Genomic DNA, 23,976 nt, shown 5'->3' with positions numbered 1-23,976 from the left:
CTTTCTATTACTGCAGGTAGTCATTTCTCCTTCTTTATTATTATTATAACGTGTTTTGTATACATATTATCATTTGTTGTTTTATTTGTTCATGATTATAGATAAAATAAATTTTAAGTTTTTCAATGTTTTTCATTTCAGAGAGTAAAAGATCGCCAGCGTCTATATGGACAGCATCATTGTACAGTATGACTTTTATCTACGTTCCATCATCGTCACCAGCAGCATCGTCATAAATGTCATCTGTGGAGTCATCGGCAAGTGGCCAAAAATACTATTAAAGAACTGTGTATGAGTTGTGCTAAAAAAGTGACTTTTTAAAAATCATTTGCAGAGTGAATATGAAGAAGAAAGAACTGGCGAAATCTTTTTTTTTTTAAAAAAAATATTTACTATACTTACCTTCATTTATCAGGTATAAATATTATCATCATCAATAAACACTTTGTATTATTCTTTTTTCTCTGAAAACAAATGTTTTATTCATTATTTTCTTCCATTTCCTAATAAATAAATATGTTTTATGATCAGTTATGTAATTAAATGAATATATCATAAAACATTTTTATACTCACTGAAATAAAGAATTTCATACCGTTTCTAAAAAAGAATTTAGCACTGATTTATTAATTCAATGACGTAATCATATAACTAAATAATCATAATAATAATAACGAATTCAAATACTTAATCACTTATTCTTTCGTAAATTAGAACATACGTGTGAATTCAATATTATTATTATTATGGTGACGATAGGACTTTGTTTTTAAAATTTAATTTTAATTATTTTAAAGTTTCTTTTTTCAAAATAAACAAGGCCTATCATATTTAAGACAGAGTTGTATAATAATAATAATAATGATTTCAATAACTAGCGTTTATTTAACAAACATTTCAAGTATTTGAATTCAGTATTATTATTATTATTATTATTATTATTATTATTATTATACATAACACATGGTATACAGAGAAAATATGTTAGTATTTTCTTATCATAAAAAGCATTAGTGCAGTAATAAAAAATCCTATAATAATGAAGTGTACGAAACGAGCATAGAAAACAAATAAAACATTTCACTTTCACTATAATTTTTATTTTTGAATTTATAACTACACTGTTCAGTATAAATCAAATTTCTTCTTTATGAACAGATGTCCACTTCGTTGATACCCTCCGAAGGTTGAGTATTGGTTTCCCCTCCCCATGGCTGTGTCTGTACACTATCAAATAAATCAGCCATAATTGAATCTATGAGCTTTTGTTTGGAAAATACTTTCATTTCCAATTTTAATCTCTCACCGTCAATGTTCGCATCACTGTTCTTATTAAGAGATACACTTGGAAACCTAATGTTCATACCGTTAATAATACTCTGTTCATCTGCACAGGTATGGATTCCGGCGAGTCCTTAGCATGTAAGACACTGCGATTGTACATGATTGCGAATAGTATCTGTACACAAGTCAAAATATTCACGTAGGCAACATTGCAAACTTTACTGTTTTTTACAGCATGTTCAATACACGGTAGTATTTCCAAGAAATAAAGCCAATCACTTGAAGTTAAGTACACAGTGTTTCGAGGAGCATGAACTGTTCCTTTCTTCTCTAACATCACTAATTTTTCACCCCTTAGTTTTCGCACCACCAGTTCGTTTTTTCGGCCAAGAGATTTTATAAATGTATTTTCCACTTGAGAATTTAAATACAGTAGAGCGTCGATTATCCGAAGTAATTGGGGAACATGGGTGTTCGGAAAACTGGTTTGTTCGGATAATCGAACTGTACTGTACTGTACTGTACTGCACTGTACAGGACTGTACTTCTACAGCCAGTGCCAAACCGACAGAACTGTGCTGATTGTTGAAACACAGCGACTGGCGGCTTGGCTGGTCAGCAGCGCCTTATGAAGGCCCCATTAGAAGCAATGTTTCGCCAGCGGTGGCTCAGTGCGGCGACTACTGTGGGAAACTTGGCTTGGGAGTGAGGGGGATGATGGACGGTAGGGTGGGAGAGTAACAGGTGCGAAGTACACAGTTCGGTTAAGCGGTCGTTCGGTTGACCGACGTTCGGATAATCGACGCTCTACTGTACTAAAATAGTGCACTAGCAATAGACTTGAAGTAAATATTAATAAGTGTACAACCATGGCGTAGAAGTGAAGACTTTTTACCAACACAGTTGAAAAAGAAACTAGTGGTACCACATCTGGATAACACCGACTTAACTGACGCTGATATACATTACAGAACCGTTTGCAGCGAGTGGAAAATGCTTGCATACGTTTTATATTTAACTTAAAATTCTCTGATCATGTAACACCATTCTTTCAAAAGCTACAATGGCTGAAGACACAGCAAAGGCGGAGATAGCACTCTTTGGTACTGCTCTACAAAACACTTAATTTTACAGAACCTTCTTTCTTACGGAAACGCCTCAATTTTTAATCGAATTCCATGACAGGGCCACAAGATCACGTTTTAATAGCCAGCTTGCAATAATATTTCTGTTCATAGATCTACTTATTTCTAAGTCATACATAATTGGCGTGTCGTGATTGGAATATTTTGCAAACGTCGGTACGTGAGTCAAAGTCTCTAGCACCTTTCAAAAGAGCAGTTTACAATTTATTGTTACCGAAGCAGTGTTTAATCCCACACAGCAATGAAATATTTTCAAAACGTTTCTAAAACGTACCATCATTTTCCTTCAGAAAATGTATCCTACTTCCCTTAAGAAAATATATTCCATATGTTGTTGAAAACATTTTCCAAATAATACTGAAAATATTTTCGCAATATACTCAAAAATGTTGTAGAAATATTTTATACGCCGTTAGAAAAGTTTTCCAAAAAATGTTTTCTGTACCATTTCCACACATTACTGAAAATGTATTTGAAACGTTTTATACAATGTTAACGGAATGGTTTTTAAAATGTTTCGCATGGAATATTTTAAAATCATTTGCCAATAACACTGAAAATCATTTGCCTAAAATAAAGAAATTTTTTCTAAATATTTTTACAATGTATTGGGTACTTAGTTGAAATGTTTTCTGAAGATTTCTAATCCATTTTTAACAAAAATTAATGTTCTGTAAAATAATAATTTTAAAATATTTTCCACTCATACCAAAAAATATTTTCTATACATGACAAAAAATATTTAGTGAATATTTTCCGTACATCACAGAAAATATTTACTGAACATTTTCTGTGCATGACAGAAAATATTTAGAGAATATTTTCTGTACATGACAAAATATTTAGAGAACATTTTCTGTACATGACAAAATATTTAGAGAACATTTTCTGTACATGACAAAATATTTAGAGAATATTTTCTGTACAAGACAGAAAATATTCAGAGAATATAAGGTAGACATATCAAAAACATTTTCAAATTATTTTCCTTGGTGTTTTGTAACAGTAGAAAATGTTTAGAAAATATTAAACTAGTTCTAGATATGAATTTGTGCTAAGAAAGAAAATATTTACGATTCATTTTTCAAATAGCAATTGATATGTTTTTGTTTTTGATTTGTTATTGTATTTAGTTTCAGAACGTACTTAAAATACTTTCTAACGATTTATGGTTTTCACATAGAATATTTTAAATTCTTTCTGAATATTTTTTCATCATCACCACGATAACACCTACAGTTTGAAATACATTTCTTTCTTCAATACTGAACAGTTTTCCAACTCTTGTAAGTTAAAATATCTGGATTTCATTTGTACAAATTGATGGAGTGGTAGAAGTCTGTGTATACTGGAACCGGTTTAGAACACACAAAAACTTCTATCATCACATAAATTTGTTGAAATAAATTCTAGTATTCTAACTTATAGGTTGAAGAAAGAAATGTATTTCGAACTGTTGGTGTTATGGTAGTAATGACGGAAAAATATTCAGAAAGAATTTAAAATATTTCTCTGCGAAAACCAGAAAATGTTAGAAAGTACTTTAAGTACGTTCTGAAACTACATACAATAACAAATCAAAAACATATCAATTGCTATTTGAAAAATAAATCGTAAATATTTTCTTTGTTAGCACAAATTCGTCTGAAACTAGTTTAATATTTTTTTAACATTTGCTACTGCTACAAAACACCAAGAAAAGTAATTTGAAAATGTTTTTGATTTGTCTACCTTATATTCTCTGAATATTTTCTATCATGTACAGAAAATATTATCTAAATATTTTGTCATGTACCCGGGATCCCTTAATATTACAAGACGACACCACAGGGGGCACTGTGCAATACAAGTGAAGAAAACTAAATTATCTCGGACACACATTCTATATCTATGCCAATATTCCTTGAAAAATGATATGGAGGAACAATAACAATCGGAACAAATCACATGCATTTTGTGAAAAGTATTCTTAATGGAACTAAAAAAAATGCTATAGTACAGTTTCTTACAGACGTATTAAAAATATACGAAACTTACAAACACGTGTATATAATGAGTTTTTCTTATAAAGAATCACTATAAAACGTGATCATATCACCATGAAACCATTTTATTGCACCACGACTCTTAACACAAGGACGACGTGGACCACTCAGATGTCCACAGTCGAGGTGTCTTAATTGTGCTCTTCGTTGTATGTTTTACACAACACTAAAACAGCTATTGTAGTGCGTAGAATAAATGACAGAGCACAAGGAAGACATCCCAGTTATCAACATGTGAGTGGTTCATGTCGTCCTTGTGTTGAAAGTCATGATGAAATAACTCGAGTATAAAGAAATCAGGTCTACTAAGCTAAAGTATATAATTACAAAAGGAAAGAAAATGCAAGACTGGACTAAGGTTTGAACCTGTAACTTCAACTTACCGTGTCGATGCATTAACCACTAGGCTACTCACTGTTTCCGAATAGTCATTCATTCTACCACTCCTGAAGTCAGTGCTCAAGCAACCAGACCGCATTGACTATACCGCAACTTGTGAAGTACTTGGGCAACCAGTGTCTATACTACAGAACCCCACTGGTGGTAAGATTTATACATGATAAATGGGGAAAATAACTTATTTTATATCATGTAAATATTTAATGCGATATACAATCGATTATTTCTTTGAGTTATCGTATATAATAAAGAAATTATCCTTAAAATGATCAAAATTCCACCATCCTACATTACTTGTAATTACATAAACCGAAAGCCAAATAAAGGAATGAACCTTTAAAAGACACACAAAATCCTGTAGATTTATTGACAATAATTACAGTAATAATGTATTAAATTTTACATTAAGTATACATTTGTAGTACACAATATATTTAATGTGAATACATAAACAAAAAGTCTATATTAATTTAAGTCTACTAATTGCATACCGTACATTATAATAATTTGAAATGTATATACACCTCATCAGTGTATCAATTTTAACAAGTTTTATTTAACATAAAAAAAAAAACACTTACTTTGTAAGAAAAGTTCGAACAGAGTTGCACCTTACAAACTCTTCCCCACACCCTAGTATTGTAGTTCAGAAGATGACTGTACCAATCACCGAAAACCAAGCAGCAGAATCATGAGTTTACTTACGTCCCCCCTCCCCTCAACACACACAAAATAAGTTAAACTATTTCTTGAAAAGTTCTCTGTCACCTTCATCTAAGAATATATTTAGCGATACGAAATAGGTATATTATACATTACTTTAGAATCTGAAGTGTGATTTAACTGCCATAAATTAAAACTAAGCATAATATACCCGCAAATTAGCTTAAATGAGTACCATACACATCACACGAAGCGAGCTACGCCAATAAAAAAATCACAGTCAATAAGAATTAATTAGATCTTCAGTCTATATTTTTAAATTGGTGTTATGTTGACGCTATGAACTTTGGGCTTCCTATACTAAATGTCTCTATGCCAAACACTCTATATATAAAACGTTTTTCGACGAATCTGCAAATTGAGCAAGCCGCGCGCTAATGATGGGAGGCTGATGATAGTTTATCACATAGGAAGACACTGAAATACTAGGTGAGTCACAACACTTTCTTCCTTTTTCTGGGATTCATCCTTACTTACGGTCAAATTTGGTACCGTCTATGTAGTACCTGTGTGCGGCGTACCTTGAAATCATCTCCGTTGATAGCCTCCAAACACAGTGGACTCCTAAAATAAACCAATTGTTGTAAAATTACTATTTGTAGCATGTGTGACAAAATTTAAAAACGAAAGATATCTCAGAATCAAGGTTAAGTCAAACGAAGCGTTTTATGCGGGTTTTTTATCTTACCTCAGGCTATCCAAAATACTAAAACATTGTTTCCTATACTTTTGGAAGTTATATACTAAATATCTTAATAACTATCACTCAAATTTGGTACGCTGAATAAAGTTATAGTGTAAATATAGAATTGAAACTATGATCCAAACTTAAAATAATGATATTACAGAACACAATAAACTTAACTTAGGATGAAAATGGAAACTGTAGATGAATGAGTATTACTGAGCGAAGGAAGGAAAGTAACTCAGCTGGGTTACGAGTTTGACAGAGTTCATACACAGAAATCGTTCGGTGGTTTATATTTCCTGCTTCGACTTAAAAGATAAAGAAGATAAGCTCGCTTTAAAAAGAGTTAAAAAGAAAAAAACTTTTAAAAGATTTAATTTATTCTGAATTTTTGTTCAGTATTTTTAAATAAATAATGTAGAAAACCGACACAGAGCTTGCCCGCTGGACTCTGGTGCCCAAATCCCAACTCCGCTATATGCATGCCTGCCATAAAGTAATAGAGATATAAACTTTTTAAAAGTGCAGATTAAGCCTAGCTTAATATTTACATTTTTTTAACGATACCTACAGTATGGCGCTAAATTCGTCGTACAAAAGCAGAGGAGTGTTTCCTGAGAGTAAAACAAACAAAAAAGTTCCAATAAACTTAGGGCGAGAAGCCCATCGTTCACGTGTTATAGGCTGCCGAAAACATGAAAAAATCAATTCTAAAGGTCCATAGCTCCAAAACTATGGGACCTACCAAAGTCGGGTCAAGACTTCACTTAGGAACTAATATGTGCTCTATCCAAAAATACATGTTTTAGAATCCTAAGGTACTCACGCAACAATTTTTATGGAGGTAGTTGGAGAGTACTTTATATCATAGGCCCGTAGTCAAACTCCCTCTATAAACATTGTTGTGGAAGCACCTTAGGATTCTGAAACACGCATTTTTGGATAGGGAAGTCTTGACCGGACCAAGGTAGGTCCCATAGTTTTGGAGCTATGAACCTTTAAATTCATTTTTTCATGATTTCAGCAGCCTATAACACATAAACGATGGAGTTTCCGCCCTATGTTTATTGGATTTTTTTTTTTTAACTCTCAGGAATCACCCCTCTGCTTTTGTACACCGAATTTAGCGCCATACTGTATAAATTAATAAGGTAGAAGTATATGTGGTCCTTCTCACTATGCTCACTTATAGATATATCTTAAAGGCTAGTGATAAATAACACCAGCCCTCTGCTCCTATACCACCCTGTGATACCGGAGCAGGACGTTTGGACGCAAAGCCGTATATCTAAATAGGTTAATCTACTTAAATGGGTTATAATGTACTTCAAAAATAGAAACCGGATGATTACGTACTAAAAGCCTTAAAAATAGGCATTAATATCACTAAAACTCAAAAAATAACTGCACAACCTAAAATTAAGAAGTTCGGAAAGGTTAAATTTGATCCACATTTTCTTTAAAATGCCATGGCAAACAGTCACTGAAAGTCTCAGTTGCAACAAATGCTTAATTTAGTTCTATTTTTTTTTTTTTTTTTTGTATAGTGCAGAAAAAATGGGTCTAATTATTTTGTTTTTAGAATGATATATCCTAATTTCAGGAAAATCGGACACAATGACCTGCAGAAATTTTTTTCAGCATGAATCTATATTGGGCTAAAATAAAATTTGCTGTAGGCATCCTACAACACCCCAAAGTAAACTTCTGAAGTTATCTTTACAATATCTCTAACGTAAAGGATATTCATAACTTCATAGCAATTCATTACACTGCATTACTGCTTATTACTACGTATTTGCAACACAGATAATTGGAAAGGAAACAACAGTGAAATCTAATATACCTATTGAATAATTTGCTTTGTCTTATGTTACAATTACCATGACATTAACATTCCATGACGGAATTATGGGCCAAATCCAGCATTATTCTGCAATGTCAACAGTTTCAAAATTCTGTACGCGAATTCTTTTATCAGCTTGAATATATTTTCTTCTTTCAGTTCAGTTGATTTTGAGTTTAACGTCCCGTGAACAGCGAAGCTATACAAAACGTGAACCTACTGATTAACGTGGAATCCGAACCACGACGTGAGCTCTCGTCGGGAATTTTCTTCTTTTCTTGGGCGGATCGTCTTTTTGAAGCATTGTCTTGTGTCCTGCTTCTCTTTTTTCCTTCGAAATGCATCAATAAAGCGCCAAATCAACCAATGTTGTTCCTTTACGTTCGATATATTATAAAGAACAGAAGTTTGTTTATTTTGGGGTGTCATTGGCTGCCTACAGTAAATTCTATTTGACCCATTCTTCCTATTTAAATGTATCGTTAGTGCCTATTTCTATGAAAATTTATTAATATTATAGTGTCAAACTTTCTATCAATACAATAGTCTCAACTATATGGTTTAATGGGCATATCGAATAATAATAATAAAACATTCAATAAATACTCACTTCCTGAACTACCCAATACATAGCATAAAGAACAGCTATGTTCATTCCAAAACCAGCTCGTAATCATTTTTTCTGATCTCTCGGAACAGGTCAGTGCTTAATAAACATTTCTTACGTTTTGTACCTTTTTTTTAAATAATCTATTATAGAAAAAGAAAATGCAAAAAATTAAAATATGTACAGTATTTTACAAATTTTAAGTCACATCTTTATAGTAACTAAAAATTAATGAGAAATGTACATTGTTTTTAACTTAAATTAGATATCTGAGTTCAATTGAGGCAAAAATAAATAAATAATAAAATTGTACCATCGCCATCTCAGATATTGTTCAAACTTTTTTTTAATAGGAACTAGACATGTTTTTAAGGGGGCCTTTTTTTTGTCGAAAAAAAAATTCCCACCAAGTAATGGGCCATCAAGGACGGGGAGTACAATTCATGAATTGTAGAAAACGTGGAAAATGGTCAAATTCGGAGCCTCACAATTCAGCAATGGAGACATGTAGAGTTATAATTCTTGTTGTGGTATGTACATAGGGATATGAATAAACTATATTTTATTATAGTTTGGTTTGCGCATGCGTATCTTTAAGTACATAAATTAACAAATGAACGTAAGTTTATGTGAAAAGTCGAAGTTTATGCTTTTTTCGAGCACTTCCGGTTCGAATTTTAAATTCTGTTTTCACGGTTGGTAAGACCTAGTTACCCGCTCCCCCCCAAAAAAGTATCGCTTCTGTATGCAACCGTTTTATCGCAAAAAATTCGAGCAATCGTCAAATTTTCAAAAATCGTCATTTTCTCGAAAACATCATAATTTCAAATTCTTAAATTTTGTCAGATGGTTCAACTGTACATGAATAATAAACACACCAAATAGCATTCTCGACCAATGCTTCATGAATGAACTACAGCCTTTTTAAGTTAGCGAACTTTCGTTAACTTTGAAGGCACAGTTTGCAACAATGAAAGTGGAAAAAAATGCTACCGAAAGCACCGTGTAAAATTTCAAGATAAAAATTCTATTTTACTGCATGTGGACTTCGCTTAAATTAGACTGTTATTCTGCAAAGGGAAGTTCAGAGTGATCACTGGAGAAACGAGCAAATCTCCTTTACGGGAGAGATATATGATTATGAAACAACTGACAGTTTTGCCGTAATAAGCGATGACAAAACACACGATTCGGCTCGTACTCATAGCCATGAATAAGATTCTAAAAATACTCGAAGAAAAGCGAAAATATGCGTTATAGAAAAAGGTTCGAGTACGTGAAAATAAGTGTCTACAATTTAATAAACCGTTTCAGTGATTTCTGATGGTGCTGCATTCCACTTTAAAAATTGCTTTCAGATGTCCAAGATGAAGACAGGTCCGATAAAGCAGTTGCTTTTCAGTGAAACCGGCCGTGGTAAGGGTCTCTGCGACGTATTGGGGAGAGGGGGGATAAGAATGTGGCAACACGGGAAGACGAAAAACAGATTCACAGTATTAAACCAGCAGAAAAATTCGTGAGTATAGTGCAAGTACCAACTCCGGGTATTACTCTCGTCTTGTTGCCAAAAACCGAATTCGACAATTTAAAAAAAAAAAGTGGGAAAGTGTGCGACCGGTAACCGGCATTTACCGAAGTCATCTTTGGCTTTTATGGCAGTAACGGGTTACTATGGACTAACTTCATGCTTTCCCCAAAATCGAGCTTCTGCAATTCAAAGTGTAGATTTAAGAAATTTGCAAAAATTAACTTTTGTTACATACATATATAATAACCAGTGATGGATAGCAGAAATATTATCAATAAATCAAACATTACATGAAATTGCAGTGTTCTTTGTGTTTCCAGGAGGCGCGGTGGCTCAGTGGTAGAGCGTTCACCTCCGGTGCTTGGGGTCCTTGGTTCGATCCCAGCTCGCGCCGTGTGGACTTTGTGGTGGACAAACACCGTGCTGGTGGGTTTTTCGGGGTTCTCCTGTTTCCTCCCACTTTCTTCATTCCGCCATTTCACTCATTTCTCATAATCACTGTCTCCTTTAGCCTAACCGGCATAAACGTGGGACGTAAAACTCCCAAGATTTCATTTCATTATTTTTTCTTTGTTTCCACATGCACCTTCAACAGGGTACAGGTTTCCAGAAGAGAATAAGAGAAGAGAATATAAGTGTTTTGTGACTATCGACAACGTGCTACGAGTTGTGAGTGCACTTACACCTATTGGAGCATCTGTCATGGTTACATGCTATTAGCGAAGAAGTGTAAGCAAATAATTACTTCAGAGTGGAAAAAATCAGTGAAACTTTGTTTAGTAATCGTAATTTACACCTCAGGTTACATCGGTTTAAGAAAACGGAGAAGGGGAGGCTCATCTTATTATTTGAGAGCCTTTTTGATCAAAATAATAAAAAGGAGCCAGGAGAAACTTTTTATTCTTTATTTAATGAATGTGAACCACAAACATCATCAAATTGTTGCACTTTCATTGTTTTCAGTGTTGCCAACGGTGATATTGAAGTTAATGAAACTTCGCTAACTTCAAGAGGCTGTAGTTCATTCATGAAGCATTGGTCGACAATGCTATTTGGGGTGTTTATTATTCATGTGAAGTTGAACAATTTGACAACATTTCAGGATTTTAAATTATGGTGATTTCGAGAAAGGTGATTTTTGAAAATTTGACGGTTTCTCGAATTTTTTTTGCGACAAGACGGTTGCACACACAAGCAATACAATTTTTTTTTTTCGAGAAGCGCGTAACTAGGTCTTACCAACCGTAAAATAGAATTTTAAAATTCGAACCGGAAGTGCTCGACGCAAACTTCGACTTTAGAGATAAACTTACGTTCATTTGTTAATTTATGTACCAAAAGATACGCATGCGCAAACCAAACTATAATAAAATATATTTTATTTATATCCCTATGTACACTCATGTCCAAAATGATTGTCGCGTATCTATAACTGTCTTCTTGTAAGAATATAATTTGATAATGATTTTGCAGGGTACTATTAATATTGATACTACATGTATAATCGGGAAATGTATATTCGTAGTAAATTTCAGAAGAAAAGAATTACAAACACGAAAATTAGAATGAGTAAAACAAAATGTTGCTAAATGGACAAGAAAGTTTTATTTTCGTTTTATTGTTCTTATTTACTGCTCTTTTGACATGAAATTTGCCACATACATCGTCTTTCCCGATTATACACATACTAACATTATAAGAAATACCGGACGAATTCGTTATCAAATTATATTCCTACAACAACATATTTATAGACATGCGACAATAATTTTTGTCATGAGTGTACATACCACAACAAGAATTATAACTATCTGTCTCCATAGCTGAATGATGAGGCTACGAAGTTTACCATTTTCCACGTCCTCTAAAATTCGTAAATTGAACTTCCCGTTTTGATGGCCCATTACTTGGCGGGAAAATCTTATCCGACAACAAAAAATACGGGTCATTTAAAAAACATGTCTAGTTGCTATAAAAAAAAGTTTCAACAATATCTGAGATGGTGATGGTACTTTTTTTTGGCTGAGTTGAAATGGAAGGCGCAAACCATTATTTATGTTATTTTTATGTTGATTCATTTTGCAATAGCAATCTACACGTAACTATATATCGGAACCTTATATCTATTATAATATTTATCATAGGTAGAAATACGTAATACGTAATGCATAGTACTCCGTAAGGAAGCTATTATGAACTCACGGCATTATGTAAAGTGATGATGCAGAACCACAGGAGTGAAGTAAAGCTCTATTAGATGTAAGGCATAGTTGTATGGGATATAAAATTTTTACACTACCCTCGGTTACGTGCATATCCACCGTCGCTGACATGCCCGCTCCATACGGAAGCACACCAAGCTCATCCTGCTACGCCCTTGTGCTCACTCTGTTAATAATATTCGTGCTTTTCAGTGGCTATCTAGCACTGGTTGGTTCGTATTTTTCACACTGTCGTTCTATCATTGCTTTTTTTCATGGCAATCTTTACTTTCAATTTTCAATACATATATTTGCGCCTGATTTACACAAGAGTTGTACTTCTGCATTTCTGAAGCACAGAGTTAAGTTGTTCTAAAGGAGAAAAAATGAAATGAAATCTTTAAGTTTTACGTCCCACGGTTATGCCGGTTAGGCTAAAGGAGACGGTGATGATGAAAGATGAGTGAAATGGTGGAATGAAGAAAGTGGGAGGAAACGGGAGAACCCCGAGAAAACCCATGAGCACGGTGTTTGTCCACCACAAAGTCCACACGGCGGTTCTAAAGGAGAAAATACTTTCGGAAAGAAGAACAGGTTACAAATACAAAACATACCTAAAATATAAAAGCTTACTCTTTTCTTTATCATAGCACTATTGTATTCTAGATTCCTCGCCCAACTAAATGAGGATTTCACTTACGAAGTATCAATAACACTAAAACTGTATTCTGTAACCATAGCCGCCCGCTGCAGGGAGCACTTGCTTTAGCAATGGATTTTCCTAATTAGTATTAAAATATGCTAAATTTTTTTATTCACACACAACAGTTAGTGAAGTTAGCAGTGAGTTGCAATAATTGTTTTGTTTTTTTTTACATTAAATATTATATGGTTCTACGTATTTGTATCTGCGTCTTTGCTTGTATGTCGGTCATTTTGCCCACTTCCCCCTGTAAAAAAAATCCTGTGGGAGTTACTATGTCTACATTTTCCTTTAAAATTCGCTTATATACTACATATATATCTATATAGCAACTAATTTTTAATAAAGATGAATATATTTATGATTACGCCAACCACACGATTAAATTAATCGAGAGCCGTAATTAGTATACACTACTTTAATTGGTTAGTGCATCACATACACGACAATGACAACTAGCATATCTGAGGATGTTTCATACTGTGACCAGAAAAATTTTCTTCGAAATATCCCATGCTGCAGCTAATTTAATATTATATATGAATTTCGATACTCGAAAAGAAAGATGAATTGAGACGTGTTAATTTATCCTGAATAACTGAGTCCTGCAACCAAGGAAGAGGGGTTAAAATAACTAATTGTCTATAACAGCCCAAGTACCGGCAATAATTAAGTGCAATGAGCAATTACAAAGACGAGACGGCCATTTTTACCGCAAAACTGTACAGCTGTTATTCCTTTTGCTTAATGTAACCAAGTAAGTTGGTTAACACCTTTTGACAATTTTCTTGGTAACTAAAGGTCAGAAGGTATAGCGTCATTGGCTTCCCGCACTTGGACCTGTTCGTCACTGGGGGTAAGAGGATAGCAAATCACCAGCCACCATTCACTGCGCTCACCGAGCCACGAGTAACCAAGCTGGCAACTCCCTATAAACGTCATTACAACTTTTCACGGGAAAGCAACGACGTTATACCTTCCGTACTATAGTAATCCAGGAAAAGGCAAAGTGTAGTATCACTGAGTACTACTCGGTTACTATTCGGCTACACGACTTCTAGCGTAGTTTTAACCGAAATTCGACTATCAGCAGCTAAGTTATCATTTAATTCTTACTCTGCACACGAAAAGAAAAAAAAAAGTTCATATGGACCCGTGGTCAAACGTCTATAGTTACAGGCTGCCGAAAACGTGCGAAAAGGAAATTTAGAGGTCCAGAGTTCCACTACTGTGAGACCGATCCCAGTCGAGTCAACACATTACTTAAGAGCTAGTACGTGCCCTATCCAAATATCCATATTTCAGAATCTTGCCGCACTTACACATTAATTTTTATAGAGCCAGTTGAGGAATACTCAGAAAAGTTGAAGTGCTCATAAACTGTCCATTGATACGCAAGCACCGCAGAATTCTGAAACATGGGTATCTGAATAGGGCACATACTAGTTCTAAAGTGATGTCTTCCTTGACTGCGCTCGGTCCCACACTGAAGCTATAGATTTTTAAAGTTTATTTTCTTATGTCTTCGACAGCCTATAGCTTCGAAAGTATGGACTTTTTCACCACAGGTCCATATTAACTATTCCTTTGCTCTGATGTGACAAATCACCTCTGTAGGTTTGATGCTTTAATTTTTTTTACACCCTATATATATACCAGGGTTGGCTGGTTTAAACCAAAAAACGAAAAATGTTCGTAAAAGTGTAAGTGTTTGTAAAATCTTGATGAACACACATTTGTGGGTTATCACGTTTCACTCCCATATATTATTCGTGTTATATTCAGACCTGAATTCCCCATTCATTACTCAAAAAGATTATACTACAAAAGCAATTTTTTTTTAAAGTTTATAAATGTTTGTGATTTTTTGTAGTTGTTATTATTGTTATGTAATTGCAATCAAAGAGAAATTCTAAATATTGTTTCGTTTCAATGTTTACTATTGATAAAATACTTCGAAATACCGTACTTTGTGTGTGTGTGTGTGGGGGGGTCATACAGACCCCACGAGAGGCATTTAGTGAAATGAGAACTATTTTTGGTATCTATTTATGTATAAATGAGTCTGAGCCAAAGTGGACTCAAATAATTCGTATCTTTTTCACTTTTCTTACTGATATGCAAATTAAGTCGTTGTATTTCTTTAATTTGGACCAATAAAAGTCATTGTTAACTAACTTGAACTAAGTTAGTTCAGTACTCCGTAGTACTTAGAAATTGTCCATATGTAAATCTCTATAATAGTTTTACTTGTGCAACTGTTTATCTTTTTGCTCTTCCGAAATTACTCTTGACAATTATATCAAGAAGCATGTAAAGATCAGTTCAACATATTTTTAACAGGATTCCTTCGTGAGTGAGTCGGCAGACGTATCGCATTTGTGGCCAATTAGTCCTGGTTCCCAGTTCAAATGGAGGACAATTTCTCTCGGATGTAACTCGAGAAGCGGTTTTTATTCCGCTTTAAGCTTATGTGACCCCTTCCAGCATAACCCGGTTGTTGCACAATAACATCAGGATGAAAAAAAACTTATTTCTGTCCATATATGATATGAATATATAGAGCAAATTATTTAAACCAAACAAACCTGGTTTAAACCAAAAAACCGTTTTTTTTCCCAATAAAAACCATGTTTTTGCCAACCCTGATATATGCTAATATAAAGAAACGTGGAGAAAGTTATATTGTTTACTGTAACGGTTAGTGACATAACCAAGAAGGCAGCAATCTTCTAGAACACAGGAACGTTTTCCCATTTAGCTGTAATAAAAACAGAAAACAACGTGCCCTGCGGGGCACTAACCCGTCTCCACTCGCTAACGCTCACTCGGCATTATTATGTGAATTAAATGTAAAACTTTGGTAAAGAAAGAAACCAATTATTACACTTTTAGCCAAAGCTCACGCTCACGCCTCAAGCTGCGGCTCACGCTCATCACGTTGTTCATCATAAACTCACATACTCTAGGATCGAACTAGGTGCATTGAGAGATCTACTATTTAATACCGTGCCTACAGTCCCTCCACCCCCCAATTTCACACTCAGTTGAATAAACTGTGTCTGTGTAACGTAATTAACTGACAAATTACGCTTGTTCTAATACAAAAAGAAGAAATGAATATCGTAATCTGAAAATACATAGTACTGCCTGCTGATCTAGTTACTAGTGTGTGTGCATTTCGGGCACGTAGTCTCACGTTCGATTCCCTGCGGGAGAGTACAAAAATGTAATTTCTTAATTATTTACGTTCATTCTTCATCCATCTCGTTTAGCATAAAGAGTATAAATATGGAACGTTATCTGAACATACATAGTTCACTCACCTTTTCTCTATCATGATCCCTTTCTATTTTTAGAGCTTGTCTTTCTTGCTTCAGCTTACATTCCATTTCTTCTTTCGACGTCTTAAGATCCCTCATATTGCATTCCAGCACTTTGTTCCTCGCATGACAACTAGCTAGTTCCATTTCCGCTGTTTCTAACCTTTCAGCTAAAACTGAAAATATAATAATAAAAATAAATATTATCATTTTCCTAAATTTGCTTTCTGTATAAATATGTAAGAATTCTCAAGGAAGTATTGTGACCTGCTTACCCAATGCACCAGAAGTAAGCATTCTACAAATGAACCACCGTGATCCTCACGTCTTCTTTAGACTACATGGCATAAGCGTTAAGATATAAAACAAACGTTTCATTTGAAGTTTTACAACCCCAAGCAATAAAATTATTTCCGCCAGTTGAAGAAAGACACACGCCGCGTTTTCATTTTAACTTTTACGATAATTAACATAGAACAAATAAACAAATGCCGATCGAGTCGAATTGTAGAAGATTCTCTACGCTCGTTTCTATAATTAACAACTAAAACCACGATGCGTAACTAGATCAAACACAACAATAATTTGTCATCACTTATCATATATATATTTAAAAAAATAAAAAGAACAGCCCGTTCTGCATTGTTACTACGCCTATATCTGTATTTTGACTTGTTAATTTTATTCAGCATAATAACAGAACTCAAAGTGAAAGACAATATACGCCAGATAACGAGTAAAAGTATAAAGTACTGTCCTAGCTCCACATACTCAAATTCATTACATTTCAAATCTTTGATCAGTAAATTCAGTCTCAGCAACTAAAGTATTTCTTACGGGAAGAGTTATATTACTGGACGAAAGACACTTTAGGAAGGCTTTCTTGTTACTGGTGTAAATACGCGTTCGAAGGAATGCCATTGAAACGGTTGTGATATAAACACCAACCAACATGGGTATGTGGTTGCCACTAAAAACTACAAATGCTACATAACCGAGTCAGGACAGGAGCGCAACAAGGAATGGGGCAGCGTGAAGTTGCGTCCGTAAGGAATAAGTGCGTCAGCGAGGGTGCGTATGCGCGTAAGCTAATGATTATGTAAAGACTAAAATCATCATATATTGTTATTAATTACCAGGGTTGGCCAAAACCATGGTTTTTATTGAAAAAAAAAAAAAAACTTTGGGGGGGGGAGGTTTAGACTTTTTTTTTGTTTGTTTAAACCAGTTTTTTGGTTTAAATAATTTACTCTATGTATTCATATTAAATATGGACAGAAATTAGTTTGTTTCCCCTTGGTGTTTTTATGCAACAACAAGGTTATGCTGGAAGGGGTCACAAGCTTAAAGCGGAATCCAAACCGCTTCTCGACTTACATCCAAGAGAAATTGTCCATTTGGACACGAAACCGGGACTAATTGGTCACAAATGCGATTGCAGACTCACTCACGAAGGACTTCTGATAAAAATACGTTGTACTGATCTTTACATGGTCCTACTTGTTAATATAATTGTCAAGAGTAATTTCAGAAGGACAAAAAGACAAACAGTTACACAAGTAAAAACATTATACCTAGAATTATATATAAATCGGGAAACTCCCGCCTTAGCCATTAGGAAAATCCTGTTATTACTTTACATGTATCTGTATGTAAAATTTTAAGGTCAACGGATCATAATCACTACGCTAAAATTGAGGTATTAAATTACAAATTTGGTATGTATATATCATTCAATAAAATTAAAACCAAGTCAAATCCAAGCTGATGTTGGAAGCTACGTAGGCACTTGATAAATTTGGCAATTTCTATCAATATATTTAAGCAACCTTGGCTTCTTTATAAGCAACCTTGGCTTCTTTATAAAACAACAGGCATTCATTCAAGTAGAAATATATCATTTGGTTTCATTTCGTATGTTTAGGCTTAACATCCTTATGAAATACCAAGTTTATCACGGAGAGGACTCCTGCTTAGAGGGACACCTCGAATCGCTACTTGGTTTACACTTGAAAGATGGGTTGTGGTTCGACGGTCGTGGTCCTGCTTAAAGGGTGGAAAGTAGATAAATGTAATGCGGATGGTTTGATATGTGGAAACGTCACCATGAAGTTCACACGATTTAAAGCATTTTTCGTTCTTTTTTTTTTGTTTAAACCAGTTGGTTTTTTTTGAAAAAAAAAAAAACAGCTGGTTTAAACCAGCCAACCCTGTTAATTACACACTGCTCTCCTGAAATAAAAGTAGTACTCCATTGGTAAATTTTGCAAATCTATACGGACCTAAAATAGTACATTCCCACGTAAATGTAAACTAAAACAAATACATTACAATACAAATTAAAATCAAGTTGTATAACCTCTACTGTTACAAAAAATACATCCGCTCGTTCTGCCATAAATTACTACAGCGCTCATCCCGGAAAGTTAAAATTTGACTCTGTTCAAGAATGTATATAAGTAATCAAAATATAAGGAATGTGAATATGGATGAAATAATCAGATGAAAATCGTAATCTGACGTGTAAGTTTTAAAACGTAATTCAAAGCAGGGTGGAAAAAAATCATGATTTTTTTTTTTAAAAAAATCATTTTTGATGATTTTTTTTTTATTTAAATCAAATCTTTCTCCTCGTATAATACAACTCGCGAACTGAAGAAAAAGCATTACAAATTAGTATTAAATGCCAATTATGCCATTTAAGTGAAAGTATTGAGGTTGAATTTTGAATTAATCCCCAATCGTTAACATATATCAATCCCAAACAATGTTTCTTAGCTTTAAATTATGGCTTTTTTTTTTTTTTGGTAAATTATAAACTTTCAGTCAAGCATCATCCGTATTTATCCTAGGATGATGGTTCATACCTCATTCTCTTCAGAATAGAACAGCCTTTAAAACGGTAACACTCACATTTTCCCTATCATGTCCCTGAAGCGGAAAATTTTGAGAGATGTCGGGATTTTTTCGGATTTTTTTCAAATTTTGATCCCCTCTGGACTCCCTTGTGTTAACGCACAGATCTCAAAATCAACTGTTAAATACTAAGGGTGTACTAAATGTGTGTATAAAATTTCAAGCTTCTATCTTGAATAATAAGGGCGGGAAAAATATTTAACAATGAGCTAAGAACATCCTCACCATACCCCAGATGACACAGATGTAATATAAAAATTTCCTCAGACATGTTATTTATCCTAGAATAAAAGTTTCAAACGGTACCATTCAAATGTGTCCATCGTGTAGGCTATCTGGGGCTGGAAAATCACGAAAAAACGGATTTTCTGTTAAGAAATATCCCTTTTTTTTTACTTTTTAGCCCTCTGTACCGCCTGTGTTTAAAGGCAACAATCTGAAACAAATCTGAAAAATACTAAGGGGTGAAGTGAATGAGTGTCCAAAATTTCAAACTTCTAGATACAAAAGTAAGCCCGCAAAAAATATCCCCGAATACCCCAGATTTCCGTATAAAACATGATCTCAGGTAAAAGTTTACTGAAACATCCCTATTTATCCTAAGATCATGGTTCGTACATCATTCTCTTCGGAACAGAACAGCCTTTCAGATGGTACCATTCATATGTCTCCATCTTAGGCGGGGAAATCGCGAAGAAAGCTATTTTTTGTTAAAAAAATATATATATACATATATATATTTTTTTTTACATTTTCGCCCCTCTGGACCCCCCTGTTTTCACGCAGAGATCTGAAATCATCTGAAAAATACTAAGAGTGCACTGAACGAGTGTGCAGAATTTCAGTATTCTGAATGCAAAATGTAGGCCCGCCAAAAAATAATAAAAATAGGCACAAAAATTTTTTTTTTAATTTATGACGTCCTCACATCCTATGTCTCGACGCAGAGAGAAGTGAAAGCATATGTAACGTGCTCTAAAATTCCTTCAATCTTGAAAAAACGAAGTAAAAAGCTTTATTGGTACTTTTTTAATCGAATAATAAAGATTTTATCCTATCACCTAAAAATAGGTAATATAATTTAAAAGTTAAGGAAAAAGTACAGCAACGCTTATTAAAGTGACACTTTCTTCCTCAAAAGTCACTGATATTTGGCAGGGGCATATTTTAAAGGAAATTGTAACTAGCTTGCGGCACGAAATACATAAATTTTGCTAAAGTTATAAAGTCTAAACAAAACAAAAAAAAAAAAAAAAAAAAAAAAAAAATCGGAGAGGGATAGGACACTTCTAAATACGCCGTATTATCTGGGAACAAATATATAGACGCGCACACAAAAGAATCTTCGTCTTAAACGTCGATGGTGATTTCCCCGTTGGAATAGCTAACGATTTACAATATAAACCCTATGTTACGAAGAGAAAAAAACAGGATTGCCCTGTTACCCGTTCAAAACGGGATTTTCCCTAATCATCCTCTGCATGACACTTGTTTTCAAAGCTGTACATACTGTACATTTGAGTCTTATTGTATTATGATTATCATCTTCCATAAAATCGGAATAACAGAACAGAAACGGGACTTCACTTATTTTCACTTTAAATTATTTCGGAATTTGATTTAAATCAACGATTTTTATTTAAAAAATCAAGTAATTTAAATCTTGATTTAAATCAGACTGATTTAAATCAATCCACCCTGATTCAAAGTATACGCTTGTATTTACATACTGCACAAAGCCACCACCATGAACTCAAGTTATGAAGGCAATGTTCCAATAAAAGACAACTTCTTAATTGCTTCTTATATGCGAGAATAAACCATTAAAATGTACAGGAGAAATATGTAAATTGTTCTATTTTTCAATATCACTCTTTACTCGCAGTCGCACCTACACTTTGCTGGCTCCTCTACCTTTACCGTTCTGATTCAGACAGCACTAGTGCTTGCTAGTTCCCACATAGCACGGGTCATTTTGAACTGTAGCATGGTGTATATCCGAACTCTACGACACTATATTTATTCGCACAAAGCTAAAGTCTTCCTAGACTGAATCTGCTTCGAGAAATGTAGCTCTTCACTTTGAAAATACTCTCTAAGCTAGTAAACAGTGAATTTTCCGATTAAAGAAGTTAACATAAATATTGGCAGTATCTGACCTAAAATAGAATAGCGCAGTATACGTTAATACATTACTGCTGCTGTATTCTGACAACTCATCTCCACTTTGGGTTAGTTTATGAACCTTTAAAAAAAAAAAAAAAAAAAAAAAAAAAAGGTAATAGTATACAACAGCTCCTCATCGTGTTTCGTACTCGAGGATAGTTCTTACTCTTGCACCACGTACAGAAATGGTGGTATGTCATGTACAAGTGGTAATAGAACACATAAGAAACCCAGATCATGTTGTACTCACACTGGAATATGCAGTATGAGTACACCGTGATCTGCGTTTCTTATGTGTGCTATTACAACTTCTACATGAAATACCATCACATTTGTACGTAATGCAACAGTAAGAACTATCCACGAGCACAAGACATGCAATATGCGTTCAAGTCCCTTCTCCCCCCACACACACATAGTGAAATATAAAGTACAAGGGCACTACAGAGGCGCACATAAAGTGCACCGTACTCGAGGATAGTTCAAACTCTTGCACCACGTGTAGAAATGGTGGTATGTCATGTACAAGTTTCAGTCGATAAGTAAATGAAAATCGCTTTGTTACCCCATTTTCAAGTTCCTAGGTCCTCAATGAATAATCCGTAAAATACTGAACTTCGTGAGTCCTCGGAAAATGATGAGGACCTGTTGTATACTATATCCCAGATTTATTCTGTACATTACGATTAATTTTATTCTCGCCTTATGTAATTGACCCCACATTTTATTACCCAAGCCTGGCCCTTACAATCAGGAACCTCAAATTAGAACAGGAAAGACGGTGCAGTTTTACTATACGGATCCACACATTGTAAAATGTACAGAAAAATTTTGGAAAGTGTTTAATTTGCCCATTTTATGTTGAGAACAGAACCCAACGAATCCCTGGGGGGGGAGCTTCTAACCTTTCTACTGCTACTCCTACTACTGCATACACTATGGATCCGGATAGTAAAACTGCACGGAATAGACTAATCTATAGTTTGCTTTCTCAGACTCATTGCAACTCATTTTAGTTTACATTAACTTTACACTTTATGCTCACAAGATACTTTATCGAAAATATCTCCAACGTCGATATCTACCTTCCTCTGCTGATGGTTCTTCCTTTTTCTTTTTCTGTAATTGTCTTTGGCCATCACTATCCCCTTTCCTTTTATTTAAGAGGTCGAATGTGTCGTCAAAATTTAGCTTTGTGGCTATAGGTCTATTCAGAAAAGTATTTTCAGTACCTACGTAGCTTCTGAATCGATCCATTAACTTCCCTATAGATCTCGTATCAGAAGTCGGAGAATACATGATTCCTTCTTTTAGATAACTCTTCGCTTCACACAACTTAACGTGATAGTATTTAAGCTTCATACATTATTTTGCTGTACTTTACTTCGCCGGATAATAATTGGTACAGTATAAATCCTGCATATCACTGAGAATAAAATTTTTAAAATTTGAAAAACTACACACGCACGACACAAAAACATACGAAAATTCCAATGATGCCAGGCCGGCAAGGAACATTCCTTTATATTGTATCTCAATCTCCACTAATAATTAAATTCGTATTTCAGGATCACCCCATGTTTCAACTGAAAATATCACAGCATACATAAATAGCCCATTTTATGTCGTGAACAGAACTATACCAACCTCTGCGTGACTTCTAAGTCGGCCAAATGAAACACTACTTTTGCGTTGCATTAACGCAAATCGGTATGAAAAGTGGCTCCAAGACTAAACGTCCTATGGAGAGTCAATTTGGAACCTATTTTGTTTTCTATATCATGTATGTAAAACATTTTTAGTATTGCTTCCAAAATATTTTCTCTCTCAACATTAAAAACATATTACATTACATTCAACACAATATTTCTAGTACAATTTGTGAAAATTTTCGCTACATTATTTTCCTGCTATCGTTCTAAAAATGTATTTCCTGTACTTCATAAAATGTTTTCCAAACATTTTTTGAAAATGTTTCTGGTAAATATTTGGAATACTTCTCAGATATAACAAGGACTATATTTTCACCAGTAACGAAAGAGTATATTCTGAAAACAATGTAAAAATGTTTCTATAATATATCAGAAAATGTGGTTCACTAAAAACACAATATATTTTCCAAAACATAACGGAAAACATTTTCTATTCATTTTTAATATATTTTCCTTTCCCTGTTTTAAAGTTTTATATTCAAAATTCGATAAAATATTCTGGAAATAATTACTAAAATATTGGTCGGAAATGCTTCATTTAAGTTATATGAGAAGATTACCAAAATACTTTTGTAAAAAATTAAGTAAACCTTTTTAAAACATTTCTGAAAAATATTTCTTATATTACGAAAAAAATATTTTTAAAATATTCTAAACGTTTTTAAAAATATATATTCAATATGTTTTTTC

General features: G+C 34.0%; 2 protein-coding genes across 2 annotated transcripts in view; both read right to left on the bottom strand.

Annotated features, from left to right (window-relative positions):
- LOC145686773 (uncharacterized) overlaps positions 1–23,976 on the bottom strand; it is a 453,410-nt gene that overhangs the window by 334,113 nt on the left and 95,321 nt on the right. The window lies entirely within an intron of this gene.
- Positions 5,245–23,566, bottom strand: LOC145686772 (uncharacterized). The gene is made up of 4 exons (XM_081760426.1): positions 22,660–23,566; positions 16,496–16,668; positions 8,741–8,880; positions 5,245–6,160 (listed from the first exon to the last, which is right to left on the bottom strand). The coding sequence occupies exons 1-3, from the start codon at positions 22,934–22,936 to the stop codon at positions 8,872–8,874; spliced, it is 459 nt and encodes a 152-aa protein (XP_081616552.1). The 5' UTR covers positions 22,937–23,566; the 3' UTR covers positions 5,245–6,160; positions 8,741–8,871.

The sequence above is a fragment of the Thermobia domestica genome, chromosome 5, assembly GCF_964235325.1.
Source record: "Thermobia domestica chromosome 5, izTheDome1.hap1.1, whole genome shotgun sequence".
Taxonomy (NCBI): domain Eukaryota; kingdom Metazoa; phylum Arthropoda; class Insecta; order Zygentoma; family Lepismatidae; genus Thermobia; species Thermobia domestica.
Note: the sequence above shows the minus strand (reverse complement) of the source record. Positions and strands in the feature narration are given on the sequence as shown.